Source organism: Martes martes, assembly GCF_963455335.1.
Source record: "Martes martes genome assembly, chromosome: 14".
Classification (NCBI taxonomy): domain Eukaryota; kingdom Metazoa; phylum Chordata; class Mammalia; order Carnivora; family Mustelidae; genus Martes; species Martes martes.
In genome coordinates, this window is record NC_137902.1 from 62,023,757 (window position 1) to 62,045,762 (window position 22,006).

Here is a 22,006-nt window from a genome sequence, read left to right on the forward strand (position 1 = left end):
AAAAGACAAATTCAGATTTAAATTATTTTTGGCATGCAAAGGGGAGGCCAACTGGTTTCCCTTTGACCAGACCTGCTTACTCTCCATGAGTCAATGCTCAGGAAAGGCTCCAGAAGTCTCTAGGGAACACGGGAACACATTTAGTGACCCGAGATCTAGGAGTAACAAAGAGAAAACAGAAGTTTCTGCATGCCATGTCTGGGACACTGACAGCAGTTCACTGAGTTTTAATTTCTGAAGTACTCTTCTCTTTTCCATCTTACGTATTTTGGACTACAGTGTTCTGAGAGGGGCACAGTATTTTATTTTATATACAGTTCAAGTCCCCACAAGAAAATCCTTCTAACCCTTACCACAAAAATATTAAGAAACTATCTCACCTGCTCAGACTGTGTGAGCTTCATGGCTTCAGAAAGGTATGCTGGTTTAAAAAAAAAAAAAGGCATATTAATATGAGTGTCATAATCTTATAATCAACAGGTCAAAGGAAGAGTTTAAGTACTCCTATGACAAAAAGAACTGGTTTTAGAAGCAATTCTGCTAAATAGTTATCCTGTTCCTGAAAAGAAACGAGGTGGGGATTTGAAGACAGGATTCTTAACTTCTCCAAGAAGAAGTCAGTGGTAACCAACTGTAGATACTCTCTACCCGTCCTGAAGGGGTCTGTTCTTCAAAATCCTTATAGACTTCATAATGAAGAAAATACAGATAGCCTAATCAGAAATATAGAATCAGGAAGGATTAAAATGAAACAAGAACCTATCATAACCCTATTACTCATTTTGATCACAAAAATATCAAAAGACTGATTAAAAATAGTGTCTTTTTACCCACATGAATACCTGGATTGTATCATTCTGGCCTCCTACAGAACTACTTTATTGAATTACTTCTGAGCTATCCCATCAACCTGCCATGAATCAGGTAGTTAAGAGCCGTAAGAACTTGCTGACTTATTTACTGTAAGCAAGTTGTTGAGGATAGTATAATGTTTTTTATGAAGACCATAAATGGTCAGCAATTCAATCAACTTCTCTCTGACCTTAGGATCAGTTCCTGGGTGACTTAATTGACTTGGATTTTAAAAGTCACTGTAAAAATCCCTAGTTTTCCTCTCTCAGGTATCTTCTAGAAAGCTCAAAGCCAAGTTCTCCTTCTACCAAATAAGCAAGAACTCATGGTGCATTTTGTGAACTATGCTTCCAGGCACTCCTTGTTTTATCCTTCTGTGGATTCCTCATCTGCTTATTTTTAATTACATTTTATATTTTGCTGTATTCCTCTCTAAGGCCTTTTATATACTATCTGGAACAAAACAGTATAAATGACAAGTATTAAAATAGATCACACGCAGTCTCCATTTTGTTTATTTCTTGCTTACTATAAACTTTTCGGTATCTCTCATCCCTACATTAAGTTCCTTTTCGCCTTCTTGCAGATACTACAATGCAATGTTTCTGTCGTCTTAATTCAAATATTTTAATGATTTTGTTGTCTGCCAGGTTCCACCAGTCTTTATGATACAGAATGAACTGGATGGTCTCTCCCCAATGGAGAACAGTTGGTTCTTTAGCCTTTGCTGTAGCCATACTTACATTTTTATCCGCAACTTTTCTGCCTTTTATTCCTATAGTAAGTCTGAATAGCTGCATATAGACCGTTTCTTTTTTCTTCACGTTTAAGGCTGTCGAGACATTCCATCTACTACTCTGATACAGTGTGGATGAACTTCCCTAAACTTCCTATTATGTCTGCATACATTTGTGTCCCTATGCGAACTACAGTTTGCTTTAAATTCACTTTATAAACAAATGGAAGTTTCGAAAAACTAAGCTTAGACCAACTGGACCGCCCCTGTAGAACCTTGAAACGTAACATGACAGCAGAGGATACCCAAAGACACTGAGTTTCCAAAGTGCAAAAGAATCAACGAAAGTCATACTGTCACTTAAAGAATGTCCCACGCTTCAATTTAAAATCTGGGTCTTGGGACGCCTGTGTGGTTCAGTCAGTTGAGCGTCTGCCTTCAGCTCAGGTCACATACCAGGGTCTTGGGATCGGGTCCCACATAGGGCTCCTTGCTTGGTGGGATGCCCACTTTTCCCTCTCCCTGCTCTCCCCCTGCTTGTGCTCACTTGCTCTCTCTCTCTCTCTTACAAATAAATAAAATCTTTGAAAAAAATTAAAAAATAAAATAAAATTTGGGCTTTAAGGTGTACTTGGCTGGCTCAGTCAGTAGAATTTTTGACTCTTCATCTCAGGATTTTAAGCTACAGTTCCATGTTTGGTGTAGAGTTCACTTAAAAACAAAATATAAATTTATTTATAAATAAAATAAAATTTGCCCTTTTCATTATTTGTGAAAAAAACAAAACCCACTTAGGGAAGTGGATTGCGTAGGACTACCAGCCAAGAATTCTAACTAACTGAGCCATCCAGGCGCCCTTAACCACATCAACTTTCAAACTAGCATTACATTCACAACTCCACTCTAAAACACAAGGCTATTTTTAACCAAGTCTGAACTCCAAATCAAATCAGCTCAGTGGGATTAACTAATCACACTTAAATTCTACCTCCCTAATTAGAGCTAATGGGATCCAAAAGGCTGTCTTTATCTTTTCTACTACTCATTGAGATGCCGCAGAATGTAGATACTGAGAAAGTAGAGAGAGGTGTGTAAAGCCCAACATCAGTCTTAACTCCTCAGATAAAGACAGGGATGTAGGTTAGGAATGAAGGAGACCTTTCTACCTTTTATATACTCAGAATCTCCTACTGCTCAATGCACAACATATGCTGGTCACTCCACTGTATTATATTTTATATACATGTAACCACAACCACTGTGGGTTATTTAATCAAAGGTATTATGTCAGTGGCATTCATCCGCAACATTTTTAAATAATATTTTATTTATTCACTTGACAGAGAGAGAGCACGCACAAGCTGTGGGAGAAGCAGGCTCCCCGCTGAGCAGGGAGCCCAATGCAGGGCTCAATCCCACATGACTTGGGCTGAAGGCAAATACTTAACCAACTGGGCCACCCAGGCATACCACACAACATTGTTTTTTTTTAAACAGTGTAGTAGTTGTCTTTTCTGTGAGGTGACTATAAATTTAACAATTTGATTCACAACAAAATATGGTTTATGAAAGATTTAAAGAGTACTGGCTGCCAAGTTTAATTTTGTATAAAAGCTCTCCATAAAACTCACCATAAAAATTCATTCACAAAGACTTACAGGGTATGTATTATGCACTCAGCCCTACTGCTGAAGGGATACACTTCAGTGGCAAAACTTATTCTTTAAAAACAAGGCCTGAAATTTTCTCTGAAAATCATGGGTGTGTAGGCAAAAATCATTGACATAAAAGAACTTATTCAAACCAGAGTCCACTGTGTGGTCTGTATTTCAGCACTAAGGCAACACTGGAGGGGTACACTCTGCCAAGAAACAACATGGCTTTAATCAACACAGCAGCCTAGAAGGAAAAAAATAGTGTCTTCCTCTACCAGAAAGACTACAGGACTTGCTCTAAGAAAGGTGGCCTATTTCGAATGCAGCATGAGTAAAACACTCCCTCCCCAAAGCTTCTAGGTTTGTTAACCAGCCAAGAGAAACCAGTCTTTACAAAATAGACCCCAAAGATCTTTTTCTGAGTTCAACATATGCTGAACTGTGCAACTGACTGGTATAAAATAACTGTTTGATGAGAAGTTATTAATCCTAAATTTCACACTGAAAAGAAAGCAATCATCAGTAGATACCATAGGCATGAATGTACAGATGAAATACTCAGAAAGAAGCTAAAGAAAGAGTGTCATCAGCACCTCAGAAAACAGAAATTCAGTGAAAACTGATTGGTTAAAATTAATTCAGTTATTACTTTCATAACCCAAAACAGCTAACTATTTGAAATTCATTTTCCCTAACAACTAAGATAAACAGACTTCTTGTAGCACGTTTACCTTTAGGAATCTTTGGATTCACGGTAACCCTGTCAGGACCCCTCTCACTCTTGAGAGCTTTTTCTGTATCTTCATTTAATAAACTTCATCACTTTACTCACAAAATAACAAACAAAAGGGAATCTTTGGTTTCAGAAACCTGTGTCCAGAATCATTTACCAATAATATGGCATATGCAACCTTCATGGTTTAGGAAGACTAGATTAGGAAGAACTGGGAAATCCAACATACTCACTGGAAAGTAATCCAAACCAATGTTCTCATGGGCCAGTAGTGTCAACCCTGTAGGTGCTGGGCAACAACACATCATTACTATTGTGACTTTTGTTCTGAATAAACTTTTGAGAGATGCTGGAGAAAAGAAACTGCCCTCCAGTTTCAGACTCAGTATTTCTTTAGAAAAATACTCACCTGAAGCCTTTTTGTGACAAGAAATAGCCTCTTCGTATTTCCCTGCAGCTAATAAACGATCTGCTCGTCTGCTTTGTTGATGAGCCTAGAAGACAAACATTCCGAAATTCCTCTAAATTATAAAAAGACTTGACTTAAAAAAATTTTTTTTGACAAGATAAATGATACCCTTTTTTGCCATATAGCAAACCACTACGGCTTTATCGGTGAGAAATCTAGTGGACAGCTCCTTGAGCTGAAAGGACTGGCAACTTTTCTCAACTCTACCCATAAACCATTAAGTTTCACACCAGGCACTTAATTCCTTCAGTGACTCACATTCTTCTACTCTTCAGAGATTAATGAAGAGTTCAATCACAGATTGTTATCTAAAATATGTATCTACTTGATTTTTAACAACCTCCTTTCAAAACAAAAATCATCTTGCAGATCTTTCACTAGTTTGTATCATTCAACAACTATAATCAGGAAACTACTCACAGAAAAGCCAAGCTTCTCTTATATCAACTCATTCTTCCCTTCCAACATTACAGTGACTATTTGTTTTTAAGATAAAAATTTGTACACTGTACAGCTGAAAAATTAACTATACAAATATTTAATATTACAGTGATTTTTCTCAAGAACCACTGACCAAAACAACAAAGATAAACTCAGAACTCCCGAAAGCAAATGACTAAAGGAAATGTAAAGGAAAATGGCTTAGTAAGTAGTCATTGGCCTCTTTGAATCTGTGCTACACTTTAAGCATTCCTACAAATGGGTGCCTGGGTGGTTCAATTGTTTAAGTGTCTGCCTTCATTTCAGATCATGATTCCAGAGTCCTGGGATGAGTCCCACATTGGGCTCCCTGCTCCTTGGGAGGCCTGCTTCTCCCTCTGCCTCTCTCTGTCTCTCATGAATAAATAAATTAAATCTTAAAAAAAAAAATCCTCCAACTTTACAAGACTCCCTTCCTGACATAAGGAGGCCCAGCAGACTCCCAAGGGCCACATATCTTACCTAAGGTTATACATTAGCAGGCAAGAAGACAGACAGAAATGATCAATGCAATTCTTCTAACTAGTGTAGTTTTCCTCATATTAACACACAAATAATTTAACAAAGCTTCTTGGGAAAAAAAGTGAAAAGCACTCTGCACACATGTTCACAGCAACATTAACCAGAATAGTCAAAAGGTGGAATCAACCCAAATGTGCATCAATAGATCAATGGAGGAACAAAATGTGGCATCCATGCACGTGTGTGTACACACACACACACACACACACACACACAGGAATTCGTATTCAGCCTTGCAAAGGAAGTAAATTCTGACACATGCTACAACATGGATGACACATGCTACAACAAGGACATTATGCTAATAATAAAATATAAAATAAGCAGTTACAAAAAGACAAATACTGCATGATCCCATTTATGTGAGTATCTAATGCTGTCAAACTCATAAAAACAAAGTGAAATGGTTGCTGAGGGTAGCAGAAGAGAAAACTGAGCAGTTGTTGAAGGTGTAGAGTTTCAGTTTTGCAAGATGAAAAGTTCTGGAGACCTGCTGCACAACAAGTGAATATACTTGCTACTGTACTTTGTACTTAAAAAAATGATAAAGAGAGTAAATTGTATGCTATGTGTACTTAGCCACAATTAAAAAAAAAATTGTTCAACTTCATTTCTTTAGTAATCTCTATACCCAATGTTGGGCTTGAACTCACAACCCCGAGATCAACAATCACATGCTCTTCCAACAGAGCCAGTCAGGTGCCCCTTTAGCTCAATGTTTTAAGAAGACAAAAAGCAAATCTGTTCTGTCAGGTGTAAAGTGATTTATCTTGAATGCTTTTCAAAAACTGTGCCACAGGGGCGCCTGGGTGGCTCAGTCGTTAAGCATCTGCCTTTGGCTCAGGTCATGATCCCAGGGTCCTGGGATTGAACCCCACCAGCATCCGGCTCCTTGCTCAACGGCAAGCCTGCTTCTCCCTCTCCCACTCTCTCTGCTTGTGTTGCTTCTCTGTCTCTGTCTCTCTCTCTCTGTCAAATAAATAAATTAATTAATTAATAAAATCTTAAAAAAAAAATTTTTTTTAAATGTGCCACAGATGCCTCATAAAAATACTTCAGAGAATTCGGTTTTGCAACTGAGATTGGAAATATTCTGGGCATGTTTGCAAATCATGCTCAATGTAAAACAGAGGTGAAAACAAAAGTAGAAAACAGCACTCAGCAATGCTTGCTGTTTACATTTCCCCTTCTATTTTTGTAAGGGAGACCCAGCAACACTCTTTAAAAGCACGATCATTCATTTCAACTGTTTCAGAGACTTTTTATTCCTCAAATAATAATAAAACTTTCCTTCTAATTCTCAATTTATTCCTGAAAATACTAACAGGTAGAAGAAATGGCTAAGGGCTTAAAATACTTTTAGCTGAGCAAAAAAAATATGTTCTGAACCAGGAGTATTCTATAGTACCCAGAAGTGGCACAGATCTTTTGGGAAAAGAATCTACATGAAGAAAGCTAAGTTGAGAACACAATTTCTCTAAGTAATGTGTTCTGATAATATAGTTAAAGCAAGTGGCACAAGACTCTAAGTCTAGGCAGTAAATGAAAAACAAAGAAAGCGGTGCATCTGCAGGTGCCTTAACCTTTCTGAGCTTTGCAAGAAGCCATACATAAGAGACAAACCTGCTCTGAAATTTCAAAGTACCTCCTAACTATGCATGGCAAGTGCAGATCCATCCCTACCATGAACCCAGGGCTCTGGGCTCAAGTCTTGGCTTTACCACTAACTAGTTAAATTACGTCATCCTTCAGGCTCCGTGAAGTGATAGACGTGGAACAGATCGGTGCTTCAAGTTTTAATGGAATACAAATCACCTGGGGATCTGGTTAAAATGCAGACTGATTCCACTGGTCTAGAGCAGGTGCAGGTGAAGCACAGCTGGCTCCTGGACACACTGAGAAGCAGGGATGAGACGCTCTCTTAGGTCACCTCACTCTGACACTATGTCTCTATGATCTGTGTCTCTGATGACATTAACCACTTTCTATGTTGTACTATACTTATGAAGCTTCCTAATTCAACTTCAAGCTCCAAAGTAACAGAATAAATTGCTTCTTGAACACCAAAGAAACAAAAAGTTCTCAAGTGGTGAAAATAGGATCTCTTACCCCTCCTACGTTCACTAAAACCTCCCCATGTAAAGTCCAATCTCTGATCACTCTGCCAATTCAGGAGTTACAGCTCATTTAAAAACACACACCTGGGGCACCTGGGTGGCTCACTGAATTAAGCCTCTGCCTTCAGCTCAGGTCATGATCTCCGGGTCCTGGGATCAAGCCCCACCATCAGGCTCTCTACTCAGAAGGAAGTCTGCTTCTTTCCTTATCTTTGCCCTACACTCCAGACCTCATCACCCCACTGCCACCACCCCAATTTCATTTCTCCTTACTCTTCTATTCCCCTTCCTAAAAAAAAAAAAAAAGAAGAAGGAAGTCTGCTTCCCCTCTCCCCCCCACCCCCGCCTCTCTCCGCCTGCCTCTGCCTACTAGTGATCTCTAATAAATAAAAATCTTTAAATAAATAAATAAAAACACACACCTACTCTAGGTTATTTGACACCACAGCAATCAAATTCCCTATTAAAAAAAAAAAATACAGCTCCCACTAAGTTCTTGTTAGACACCTAGCAAGCCCAGACTCTGTACAGAATGTGACTGCCTAGGTTCAAATCTCAGCTTGAACAATTACTAGACACATGAAATTCACATTAACTTTCTGCCTGTGTTTTCCCATCTCTAAAATGAGAGTACTGTTAAAATTAAACTAGTTAAAAGACCACAGAACCCTTGGTAGTACTTGCCATCAAGTTCACAATGCAGTTGGAGACTAAACTGATTTTTTTTTAACTGAAGATATTACAGGAAATTTATTTTGGTAATACTTCTTATTTTTACTTACTTATCATCATTATTATTATTGATACTTCCTTTTTTGTTTAAGTAGGATCCATCATGGGGCTTGAACTCATGACCCTGAGATCAACAGTCAGATGCTTAACGAACTAAGCCACCCAGGCACCCCAATACTTCTTATTTTTAAAACAATTTTTTAAAGATCCCTTTAATTTAAAATTGATCTCTTTATTTTTCTTTAAAGATTTTATTTATTTATTTGGCAGAGATCACAAGTAGGCAGAGAGGCAGGCAGAGAGAGAGGGAGGAGGAAGCAGGAGCTCCCTGCTAAGCAGAGAGCCCAATGTGGTGCTCGATCCCAGGACCCAGGATCCCAGGGATTATGACCTGAGCCGAAGGCAAAGGCTTTAACCCACTGAGCCATCCAGGTGCCCCTAAAATTGATCTCTTTAAATACTCTTCTTGGCAGAATCACAGCCATTAAATATACTAAGTCTATAAATAAAGTTTCTTGGTAATTCAAAATAAAACAGGAACAAGAAGCAACTGAAATGGAAACATTTGCTGAGGGATTCTAAAAGCAGTCTGGGCAGTGATAGATTTTAATTCTGATAACTTGGGGGTTTTTTGCCAAGTATTTCAAGATGCACTGATTTATGGAAAAGGCTTTAACTCAATATTTCATATTCATTAAGAAAGGATAAAAGACACTCCAGGTCTTTATGACTAGATTCACTAGTAATTCAAAAAATGTTTAAGCCAAGAATGCACCTATTTTGGCTACTGAACAAAACAAATTAAACTTAAATTTTATTTATCTATTTCTCAAAGTATCAATACTGGCCAGGAAACTGTTAGGCAGAAAAGGTAATATCACACTGTTCAAGAGCTTCAACTCCATTAACCCATTTTCATCTCCCTTGCTGGTAAATAAATGAGCTCAAATTTTTGTCTGTTTTAACCCTCCAGATTTCTTATAACTGTATAAATCTTTCATAAAAATCAGTGTTTTCCAAAACAACAAAACAGAAACACACAAACACAGAGAACTGGTGGTTGCCAGAGGGAAGAGGGCTGGGTTGATGAACCAAATAGGTGTAAGCGATTAAGAGATACAAACTTCCACTTATAAAATAAGTAACAGATAACGACTTGTGAGGATCAATTTGCAATGCTTAAAATATCAAACCAGTATGGTATATACATGAAACTAATATATTGTGTGTCAATTATACCTCAATAAAAAAGAAGAAAAAAATAAATATAATAAGTAACAGATGAAAAGTGCAGCACAGGGAATATAGTCAATAACACTTTAATAACATATGGTAACTTTGATGAGCACTGAGAAATGTATAGAATTATTAAATCACTACATTGTAGACCTGAAACTAATATATAACACTATGTCAACTATACTTCAAAATAAAAAATCAGTGTTTTCTGTCCTAATTATCTTTTTCATTCTAAAACATCACAGTTAACTAATCATTAGTAGCTGCTTCCCATAGGCTATTTTCTTTTTTAATTCAAGTATAGTTGACATGTAACATTATATTAGTTCCAGGTGTACATGATTTGATATTTGTGTATACTGCAAAATGATCACAATAAGTCTATTTAACATCATACACCATACATTATTACAAAAAACTTTTTTTTTTAAAGAGGTGGGGAGCTGAGGGAGAGAGAATCTTAAGGAGGCTCAACATGGGGCTTAATTTCATGACCCTGAAATCATGACCTGAGCCAAAATCAATAGTCAGTTAACCAACTGAGCCATCCAGATGCCCCAAAACTTTTTTTCTTCAGATGAAGATTTTTAAGATATACTATCTTTGCAACTTTCAAATACACGAACAGTATTATCACCAACAGTCACCACGCTACATATTCTATCCTAGGACTTATTTATAACCACAAGTTTGTACCTTCTGACCTCCTCCATCTATTCTGACCACCCCTCACCACCACCTAAGACAACTACCAATCCGCTCTATGAGCTTGTTTTTTGTTTTGTTTTGGGGTTTTTTTGCCTTTTAAGTTCCATACGTAAGTAAAATCACACATGACTGTCTTTCTCTTACTTCATATCACATAATGTCCTCTATGTCCATTCATTTTGCCATAAATGAGATTTCATCGTGTGTGTGTGTGTGTGTGTGTTTGTATGTGTGTGGCTGAATAATATCCCACTGTATAAATACCACATCTTTATCCATTCATCCAGCAAGGGAAACTTAGGTTGTTTCCATATCTTGGCTATTATAAATAATGCTTCAAAGAACATAGGGTCCATATAACTTTTCAAGTTAGTGTTTTCATTTTCTTCAAACACCCAGAAGTGGAATTGTTGGATCATAAGGTAGGTCCATTCTTACTTTTTTTTTTGAGGAACTTCCATACTGTTTTCCATAGTGGCTGCTCCAATTTGCATTCCCACCAATGTGCACAAGGGTTCTCTTCTCTTTAGATCCTAGCCAACAACTGTCATTTCTAGCCTTTTTTATATTAGCTGTTCTAATATCGGTGAAATGGTATCTCACTGTGGTTTTGATGTGCATCTATCTCCCTGATATCAGTGATGTTAAGTATCTTTTCCTGTACCAATTGGCCATTGGCATGTCTCCTATGGAAAAATGTCTATTTGGGGCATTTGGGTGGCTCAGTCGGTTAAGTGTCTGCCTTCAGCTCAGGTCATGATCCCAGGGTCCTGGGATTGAGTCCTGAGTTGGGCTCCCTGCTCAGCAGGGTATCCCGCTTTTCCGTTTGTTGCCTCCTCCACTCATGCTCTTTCTTTCTCTAATAAATAAAATCTTTTAAAAAAAAAAAAGGAATAATGTCTACTCAGATCCTCAGCCCATTTTTTAATTGGATGTTTGATTTTCTGCTATTGAGTTATATGAATTCTTCATATATTTTAGGCATTAACACCTTATCAGATGTATAATTTGCAAATATTTTCTCCCATTCATTTTGTCAATGATTTCCTTTGCTGTGCAGCTTATTAGTCTGATATAGTCCCACAGAATTATATTTTCTTGACATTCTTTGTTGATTCAGACGATTAGTTTACAAAAGACTGCCACTTCCATCTTGGTAGCACTTTCTCTCCCATGCTCACTTTAATGAAGCCAACAGTCTTCTTGTGAACTGCCTTATGGAAAGGCTCACATGGAAAAAACTGAGGGTAGTTTGCCAACAGCCAGCAAGGAACTGAATCCAAAAGCTGATCACAGAGCCTTCAAGGAATTAAATCCTACCATCGACCATGTGAGTGAGCTTGGAATTAGCTCCTGCCCCAGTGGAACCTTCAAATAGAACTGCAACCCCAGATGACACCTTGACATCAGTCTTGAGACCCTGTAGCAAAGGACCACCTAAGCCATGCCCTTATTCCTGCCTCACAGAAACTGTAAGAAAACAAATGTGTATTATTTTAAGCTCCTAAATCTTGGAATACTTCGCTGTATAACTCATATACTAATATATGGCATCTTCATCTTTCATTGTAAGCTGCCTCAAACTCTATTAGAAGTACTTTTTTTTTTTTTAATGTAAACTCTGCATCCAATGTGGGGCTTCAACTCACAACCCGAGATCAAGAATCACATGCTCTACTGATTGAGCCAACCAAGCACCCCTAGAAACCAATGTTTAAATAGGGAAAGCAGTGACTGGCCAATCCTCATGAGGTTGATACTGTCATTGTGTACTGCGTATTAGACTTCATGATACTACAATCTCATACTAAAGTACTTTCTGGCATTTAGGCTTACAATAAACTGATGTAATTTTGTTGAGAACCTCTTGAATTCTCATGGAGATTTAGATTTAAGGCAGTAGCTAGCATCGGCTGTAAGGCAGTAGCTAGCTGTAAGGCAGTAGCTAGCATCGGCTTACCACCAGCTGTAGACAATTACAAAGCTGGCTACAATATATAAAAACAACAGTTTACAGACACTGAACAAAAAAGTTAACAGAAGGCCACATTCTCAAGAAAAGGATAAACACAAGGTGAGACCTACATTCACCTGGCTTGCTTCCTGAGATCACTTTCCAAAACATAGTGCAGAAAAATAAAACCCAAGCAGAAGGCAGTATCTAACTGGGAAGGTGGAATGAGGACTAGAGTCAAAAGACTGGAATTTGAGGAGGGTCCAGGATTGGAGGGAACTGCAGTGAAGAAGACAATCTAAAAACAAGCATTAAAAAAATTCTTTGAGGTCCTTAGCCAATGCCTAAGCTGCATATGCACAAGGTGTAACTCCAGGAGATCTAGCAGACACTGCACAGACATTTCAGAAGCCACACGGTGTTGGGGAGACAGGTTGCCATTTAGGCTGGACAGACTACAGTAACCTTGGTGAACACCAGGGCTTTCAGTTCTGTCAGCCCTATGGACTAAGGATCTCACTCTAGGCATTATGGGTAAAACTAAAATAGGCCCACCCTAATAAAGCCTAAAAACCAAGTTTAGACTAGATCATGGTGATCTGCCAGTATTTTAACTGCCAACCAGCATGAAATACTCTTTAGAGGAAGACTCCTATTTCAGTCTCTACAACACATCATCCACAAAGCATGACATACAATAAACTTACTAAGCATGTGAAGCAGGAAAAAGTGACTGGTAATAAAGAGATAGACAACGGAAACAGACCCAGAGATAATCCATATGCTGGAATTAATATTGAGGAACTTAAAGTAACTATGCTTCAGATATTAAAGAAAATACAGAATGAGGACGCAACAGATGAAAAGAAAACTAAAGACATGGGACAAAAGTTGTAAAAACTGGGACCTTGTCCTCTTCACTGTTGAATCCTTGAGGTCCAGAACAGTACCTCAGGAGACAGTAATTACTCAGAGTTGTTGGTTAGCTGGACAAGGGAATGAATGTTAAGTTGCATGGAAGGATGGGAGACTGGTAAATGCTGACAGAACACTACTGTATTTAGGAAAAATATCAGAATAAAACTCTGCATCAAAATTTAAAAATTACTATACATAGGTATATACATATATACAAAGAAAGAATTGGTCCTTGGTGCACTTCATTCACTATTTCATCCAACAACCAATCTCCCGGGCATTTTAACCAGAAATGTTCCTATTCCATCTTCAATACAAATGAAAGCCCAATATTACAAAATGTTCTAAAACATTTATAAAAAGTAAAACAGCTCCAGATTTAGTAATGTCTTACTGTGTGTCCTGTACAAATTCCTCCCTTGCTGAATCCTCATTAGAAACAGCTAACACTTCACAAATAACTTCACACATAACTCCTTCTGTGAACTGCTCTTCTTCTTAGGTAATCAAGAGGATTCTTATGAAGTTGCCATGATCTTATATTACCTTGTCCTCTGGACACATAAAGAATCTCTTCCACTAGATTTTCAAGCTTAGGAACAGAGTCTGTCAAGAAAGTTTTAACTAAACAGGAATTAATCAAATAATATAAGTCTGCGGAGAGAAGTAAAGCAGTCAAGCCTGAAGAGGCAGAAGGAGAATCTGATTATCTTTGAGCCTCAGGTCCCCCAAGTTCTTAGACACACCTACATTGTAGCGCTGGCCTTCCTGCACCTTTCTTTTGATTCCAATACATTATCCCTTTCAATAAATTATCCCTTTTGGCATTTGCTAATCTTAAGTGGCTTTCATCACCTGCAACCAGTGAAAATCCTAACTACAACTAAATTATTTAGTGACTGCCCCCACCAAGAAGTACCTCCTACTTCCACATACTGCTTTAAAAATACAGACTCAATATTGTCTTTTTTCCCAAAGGAAAAGAGTTTTACTTCTATTACTTTTCATGTATTTATTTCTGTGTCCTTGGGGAAAGCTGTACGTAAAGATGACAGGAAGAGAACACCATAACAAACACAATACCAAAAAGGTAGAGGAAAATGTAATGTCCTTCTGAACCTTGTGGCAGGGTCTTCAATAGAGAGCAAAGGAGAAGCCACATTCACTCTCCTCCCTTCCCCAATAAATTCACTGTAAATCTCCCACAGGAAAGTAGTACCTCCTAACAGTAAAGTAAGTACTGAACTGACCCATCAAACTAACGTAATGTAACTGCTCAAGTTACATTAGAAGTGTTAGAAGTCCAAGACCTGTTTTTGATTTTAACTCCAATGATCAATTTCTCCCACATGCAGCTCTGCTGCATCTTTTTTGCTAACTAATTTCCAGTGTAGCTTACTTTTCTTCAGAACTGCCACCATCTGCTGTGAAGACAAACTGTAGGATACAATCCACCAGTAAGTTGTGAAATCAATTTAGTGGGTCAAAACCAGCATTTAAAAAACCTAGTAGTAAATATCAGAGTAAATATTTAAGCTCTAATAGGAAATACTAGAGTTTTAAAAACCTAATATGAAGTATTACACAGTAATAGCAAACATTAGTTTTTTAAAAATATTGCAATAGTAAATATTAGTTTTGTTTTGGGTGAAATTTATGAAAGCCCCTGTATTTCCCACAATTTCAAGAGGCATATGCATAATGTGGCAGCTCTGCAGTAATACAGACATATGTATATGTGTCCTGTCATTACATAAAAATCTCACTGCAGATCACAGTCAAAACAAATGAGGGGCGGTCAGAGCCTCTGCCTTCAGGTCAGGTCATGGTCTCAGGGTCCTGGGATGGAGCCTGGCATCGCATCGGGCTGTCTGCTCAGCAGGGGCCTGCTTCCCCGGCTCTCTTTGCCTGCCTCTCTGCCTACTTGTGATCTCTCTCTCTGTCAAATAAATAAATAAAATCTTTAAAAAATAAAAATAAAAAAACCAAATGGGCAAACACTGATCTAATACTAAGATCACTATTTTAATGAAAGTCTTGCTTTCAAATCCTATTATCACCACTTACTCTGCATTTCAGTATCTTCATCAGTAAAATGGCAAAATATACAGCTACTAAGAAGATAAATAATACAGTTGACCCTTGAATAACAGTGGTTCAAACTGCACAGGTCCACTTATACCTGGATTTTTTTTTTCAGCAAATACAGTGTAGTATTGTAAAGTACATTCCTTATGATCCTAATATTTTTTCTCTAGTTTATTATAAGAAAATGGTACATAATACATATACAAAATATGTGCTAATCAACTGTTTATGTTATTGGTTAAGACTTCCAGTCAACAGTAGGCTAGGAGTAGTTAAGTCTTTAGGGAGTTGGGAAAACTGGACAGCAACATGCAAAAGAAGGAAACTGGGCCACTTCCTTACACCATACACAAAAATAAATTCAAAATGGATGGAAGACCTAAATATGACATAAAAAACTACCAAAATCCTAGAAGAGAACCCCTTTGACATTAGTCATAGCAACTTCTTACTAGACACATCTCCAGAGGCAAGGGAAACAAAAGCAAATATGAACTACTGGGACTTCAAGGAAACAATCAACAAAACTAAAAGGCAACCTTCAGAATGGGAGAAGATATCTGCAAATGATCTGAGGAAGGGTTAGTCCAAAATCTATAAAGAACTTATCAAAATCAACACCCCAAAAACAAATAACCCAGTTAAGAAGTATGCAGAAGATATGAATAGACATTTTTCCAACGAAGACATCCAGATGGCCAGCAGACACATGAAAAGATGCTCAACATTACTCATTATCAGGGAAATACAAATCAAAACTACAATGAGGTATTACCTCACACCTATCAGAATGGCTAAAATTAACAACACAAGAAATAACGGGGGTTGGCCAGGATGTGGAGAAAGAGGAACCTTCTTACACTACTGGTGGGAAGGCAAACTGGTACAGCCACTCTGGAAAACAGTATGGAGGTTCCTCAAAAAGTTAAAAATAAAATTACCCGGGGCACCTGGGTGGCTCAGTGGGTTAAAGCCGCTGCCTTCGGCTCAGGTCATGATCCCAGCGTCCTGGGATCGAGCCCCACATCGGGCTCTCTGCTCAGCGGGGAGCCTGCTTCCTCCCTTCTCTCTCTGCCTGCCTCTCTGCCTACTTGTGATCTGTCTGTCAAATAAATAAATAAAATCTTTAAAAAAAAAAAAAAATAAAATAAAATAAAATTACCCTATGACCCAGCAACTGCACTACTAGGAATTTATCCAAAGGATACAAAAACAGTGATTCAAAGGAACACGTGCATCCCAATATTTATAGCAACATTATCACAATAGCCAAATTATGGAGAGAGCCCTAACGTCCATCAACCAGTGAACGGATAGAGAAGATGTGGTACATATTTACAATGGAATATTAGTCATCAAAAAGAATGAAATCTTGCCACTTCCAACGACGTAGATGGAACCAGAGAGTATCATGCTAAATGAAGTCAGAGACAAATATACGGTTTCACTCATATGTGGAATTTAAGAGAAAAAAAAAAACCCAGATGAACATAAGGGAAAGAAAAAAAAGAGAGGGGGAGGAGGAGAAGCAAACCATAAGAGAGATTCTTAACTACAGAAAACAAATAGAGTTGCTGAAGGGTAGGTGGGGCAGGGGGTTTGAACTAAATGGGTGACAAGTATTAAGGGTACTTGTGACTGAGCACTGGGTGTTACATGTAAGTGACGAATCACTAAATTCTACTCCTGAACTAATATTACACTATATGTTAACTAGAATATAAATAAAAACTTAAAACATTAAATAAATAAGACTATTAGGGTCATGGAAACAGAAATATTTAAGTTTATGTAAATACTGGTAAAATAATAGAGGCATTTTAAAATTATGTTCTTATTTATTAATAATATTCTTTATGGGGGGGAGGGCGCCTGGGTGACTCAGCTGGTTCAACATTGGACTCTTGATTTCAGCTAGGATCATGTTCTCAGGATCGTTGGACTGAGCCCCACATCAGGCTTGTGTTCAGCAAGGAGTCTGCTTGAGTGTTTCTCTCCCTTTTCCACTGCCCCTCCCCCACCTCCCCAAATAAAAAAACCTTTTTTTTTTAAAAAAAAAAGATTTTATTTATTCATCTGACAGAGATCACAAGTAGGCAGCAAGGCAGGGAGAGAGAGAAGGCAGGGGGAAGCAGGCTCCCCACTGAGCAGAGAACCCCATGGGAGCCTCAATCCCAGGAATCTGGGATCATGACCTGAGCCAAAGGCAGAGGCTTTAACCCACTGAGCCACCCAGGCACCCCATAAATAAACCTTTAAAAAAAATTACTTATGATTATTGTTGAATATACGGAAAATGTGGAAAATAATAAAGGAACATACAGAAACTTACAGTTAAGGTAGTACATTCATAAATAAAAACTGACAGTATACTATCATAAAAAAAAGTCTATGGGGAGTCAAAAGTTACACATGGAGTTTCTGACCACACAGGAAGCCAGTACCCCTAATCCCCACATTGTTCAAGGTCAACTATATATGTAAAGTGCCAGATGCCAACCCTAGCACTTAGTAATTGTTGGGTAAGTCTTCGTGCTCTACTACCTTTCCCCAGAGTGCTTCCAGTGAGCCCAAATAGCTGTAAGAGGATAAAATTGACTTGAAATTTTTTAGGGCAACAAGAAAGTGGTTCAAAACAGGCTGTTTTTTACCTTAAACATTTTACTGTCACCATTAAGTAAGATGGGAGAATTATAAAGGCTCCTGGTATGTACAAGGCTGTTCTCTGGACCATGATATCTGATTCCTTGTCTTAGATGAGAAATGACCACTCCAGAGGGAAGCTCAGTTACTCAACAAAACATTCTCAGCACTTAATAGAGCCAAACCCGTACAACTGCGGCCACATAGTCACATGGACCCCGTCCTTAAGAGTTTGCAGAGTAGGTAAACAAAGCATGAGCAACAGTCATGTGTAAATTAAGGTCTGACATCACTTCCCAAATAGGCAGTAAACAAATCAAAGAACTACAAATTATCTCACACAAGTTTTGATGTTTGCTACCAGCACTCCCTATAACAATATTAAACGGAAAGAAATGCCTAAATATACACTAAGTAACTTTATAAGCTATAATTTTTCTATATTAAAGATTGACAAAAAGAAAAAAACTGATGAAACCAAACTTATTCAGTCCAAAGACTAGTTATTCCTCTGCACCCAACCATGGATATAGGATTTAGTTTTTCTTTTAACCAATTTCAAAAACCAGAGAACTAGAACACAGTATCTGTATTATATATTAAAATGACTATTTTTGGACCAGTCTCCTGTATTTAAAAAAATCTACTGCCAGGAAGTAAGCACATAAGGCCCTTACTGCAAAACTGACATAAGAGAATCCATACTAAAGCAAAGGCACTAAATGACATAGAATCCACAGTCCAATATATGTAAAGCCCACAATGAAATGAAAATGGTGAGTACTGTACATTAATTCAGAACTACTGTTAGAAAGGTCATGATTATTAAAGTAACTTGTGACCCACAATCTAATTACTTTATTTCTCTCAGTCTAGGCTTATTTTTCTGTAAAACTGGGAAGCAGTTCTTCCTAAAAACCAAGGATGCTCTGAGGACAAATAACTATAAACCTAGGTACTATAATAAGTCCTTATACATCAAATCTCGACCATACTATAATGTCATTAGAAAAATCCTTTATAGGGCACCTGGGTGGCTCAGTAGGTTAAGCCTCTGCCTTTGGCTCAGGTCATGATCTCAGGGTCCTCAGATCAAGCCCCGAGTCAGGCTCCCTGCTCAGTGGGCAGCCTGCTTCCCTCTCTCCCTCTCCCTCTCTGCCTGCCTCTCTGCCTACTTGTGATCTCTGTCAAATAAATAAATAAAATATTTTTAAAAAAAGAAAAAAAGAAACAGAAAAATCCTATATAAACTACTGGGATTTTCACAGGCACTCATTAAATCATAGCACTGAGAACTATTTCTCACGTTTAGTCAACTGGATACTAAGTTGGTTAACTGCTGACATAAAAAAAGTGATAATCTTAAAAAAAAACAACTTATTTTTTAAAACTGAGTGACAAATTCAGAGGCCTCTCATTGGCATTTAGCAGTTAAAATGATTCAAGTAAATGTTAATCTCTGTTCATCTGTTATCTTCCAACTCAGGTCTTTCAAATCTCAAATGGTCTGATACTTGTCCACATACATCTTACGGCTGGATAATGCAATTATGCTAGCCTGCTCGACAAGGTTCTAGCCAAAATTCTCCTCTATAGAAAGGTAATACTATTGTCACCATTTAACTAATTTCTCCTAAACTGGTGATTCTGCTGCTCCATCTTCAACTGTCACCCAGCTCCAGTTTTCTCATAAGCTACCACACACGAGTGGGGCCGCTGGCTGGAGTTATGCTGCAGCCTGTAGCCAAATAAAGTGAAGCAAACTGGAACTGAACCAATGGTCATTTTGCAAGGACACTTGAACTTTGAAGCACTCTGTAAACTGCTGGTTATTTCTAATAATATTCCTGTGAAGTTTCAGTACTGAGCCATCTATTATATTTCACTTAAACTATTCATCACTTTAAAAACAGAAAAAGTGCAAGATATATCCCTAGTTTTTAAAAAAACTCACAAATCTCATCCAATTCCTTTTAAGTGTAAACAACTCTTAACCAATGGGGGCAGGCTCAACTTAAAACTAGGAAGTATGAACTTGTTTAATATCCACAAACAAAACAAAACAAACAAAAAACTAGGAGGTGTTTCTCAGAGCAGCTAACCTGGCACCAGTCATTTGAGAACATCAGCTATAGGTCCTAGAATCTTAGGCTTTTCAAGCGCATCAAGTCTAAGCATTCATTTTACAAATGAGTTTTTATTAAAAAAAATTTTTTTTAATTTGACAGAGATCACAAGTAGGCAGAGAGCCAGGCCGTGCGGCCTTGGTGGTGGTGGGGGGAAGCTTCCTGCTGAACAGAGAGCCTGATGTGGGGCTCGATCCCAGGACCCCCAGATCATGATCTGAGCGAAAGGCAGAGGCTTATCCCACTGAGCCACCCAGGCGCCCCACAAATGAATTTTTAAATTAAGAGCTTCTGGCTACTGTAATAGCTAACTCTTACGCTGTACTAGGTACAAGGTGCTGTTCTAAGCCCTTTACACCTCTTTACTCCTTTAATCCTCACAACAAACCAGAAACAGGGTAAGGTCAACTAATTTGCCCAAGGTCAGAGAACTATTAAGCGACAAAAGGCAGAACTGAAATCCAAGCAGTCTAGCTTCAGAATCTATACTCAAACCCCCAAGCTCGACTGCTTCTCTACAGAATGGTTTAAATGCAGCCTAGAGCTCTTCCAGCACACTAGGGTTCAGAGTTCCAACCTCAGAAACTAATTCTCCATACCTCCCTTTCTCCAATGCCACCATCGCAAATGAACTGCAAACGTGGGCTCCAAAAGTTCCTCCTGTCTACATTAAGTAATCCGACTTCAGAATCCAAAAGAGATACCCTCTAGGAAACCAAAAGATGCAGTAGTCAGTCAGAAAAGAACTCGTGTTCCTCGCTGCTGTTTTAATGGGAACATCTGAAATCCCTAAAAACATAAATAACTAAATAGCCTATGTGCGCTTTTTCTGAGAAGCACAAACACCTACCGAATCTTCATGATTTCTCGAGTGATGAAACGGAGCTAAAAACAGGGACGGCCCTGTTTTGTTTTGTTTTCCCCAGCTGTCTCTAACTTACTCGAGAAGAGAGATTCTCAGTTTATGCATCTGAATGTAGGTGAGAAATGCGTGGAGGGAAAAATGGGGGTAGGGGTTATTGCACCAACTCTCCAAAGTAAGGAGGCTCAGACTTCAGACCCTGTATGTTGGAAGTTAAACCCAGTGCTACATACCACTGCTGTCCTGCCGGCTTCAGTGCCCCTCCAGGCTGCAGCGAGGTGGTTACGTGGCGCTTGGAGGCATTTCCTCCAGCCTGAAGAGGAGGTGGCTTTCCCCGCTGGTGGAAGCCCCTCGCTCAGGGCACTGCGACTGGGGGAGCCCCAGGGCGGCGGGAAGTGGGACGTGATACCTTCCCGGGATACTGAAGGGGGCAACAGCTGGGGCTGCTTGCGCGGAGCCGCTGGGGGACCACGCCTGCTCTCCTCCCTTTCCCCTCAGGATCACCCCCGCCGGCCTGGAGGGTCTGCAGCACTCCGGCGACACGACAGCACTCCTGAAGCAAAAGCTCCTGAGCGCGGACACGACCCTCTGTTGGCTACTCACCAGGTTGAGGGGTCCTTCCATTACTTCCATAGACCCCGGGGTAAGCGGCGGCCTGAGGAAGGGGAGCGACGGCGCCGGGGCACATGGAGGGACACAGTAGTAGAGGGGGCGACGCAGTGGTGGCGACAGCTGCCCCTCTCCGCGCCCCGGGAGCCAGCAGTGGGCGCAGAGGGAGCAACAACCGCACCACTTCCTCCTCCGGTGGCGCGCCGCGGGCCCGCCCCCTGCGCCGCGGCCACGCACGCGTCATGGCGTCACACGTGGCTCGTTCAAGGTGGGCGTGGGGAGCGGGGGCAGTGGGTGGGGCTCAGGGAAGGCGGGGCATGGGCTGTCTTTCCTCTCGCGAGAGGCGTTTCTTTAGCTTCTTGACGTCTTCTCTGACGTCACGTGGTGGGGGTGGACAGCCTTGTTGAAATTTAAATAAGAGTCTGACTTAGCTCTTGGCCTCTCTCATTTTCTTCCGTATGACTTTTCCCCAAATCCCCAAAAGACGTGCTTTGCCACGTCTTCTTTTGCTCTCCCGTTCCCACCTTTATTCTTGCATCTGATTTTTTTCGCTGGACTAGACT

At 39.3% G+C, this 22,006-nt stretch overlaps 1 protein-coding gene across 2 annotated transcripts in view; it reads right to left on the bottom strand.

Annotated features, from left to right (window-relative positions):
• NRBF2 (nuclear receptor binding factor 2) overlaps positions 1-21,664 on the bottom strand; it is a 34,498-nt gene extending 12,834 nt beyond the window's left edge. Inside the window, exons 1-3 of one of the 2 annotated variants that reach the window (XM_080822682.1) lie at positions 21,438-21,664; positions 4,386-4,470; positions 381-421 (exon numbers count right to left, since the gene is read on the bottom strand). In XM_080822682.1, the coding sequence (XP_080678808.1) occupies positions 381-421; positions 4,386-4,470; positions 21,438-21,467 (156 nt within the window). In that variant the 5' untranslated portion in view covers positions 21,468-21,664. The remainder of the gene's footprint in view (positions 1-380; positions 422-4,385; positions 4,471-21,437) is intronic. The other variant, XM_080822683.1, reaches the window with a different exon arrangement.
• Positions 21,665-22,006: the final 342 nt, after the last annotated feature.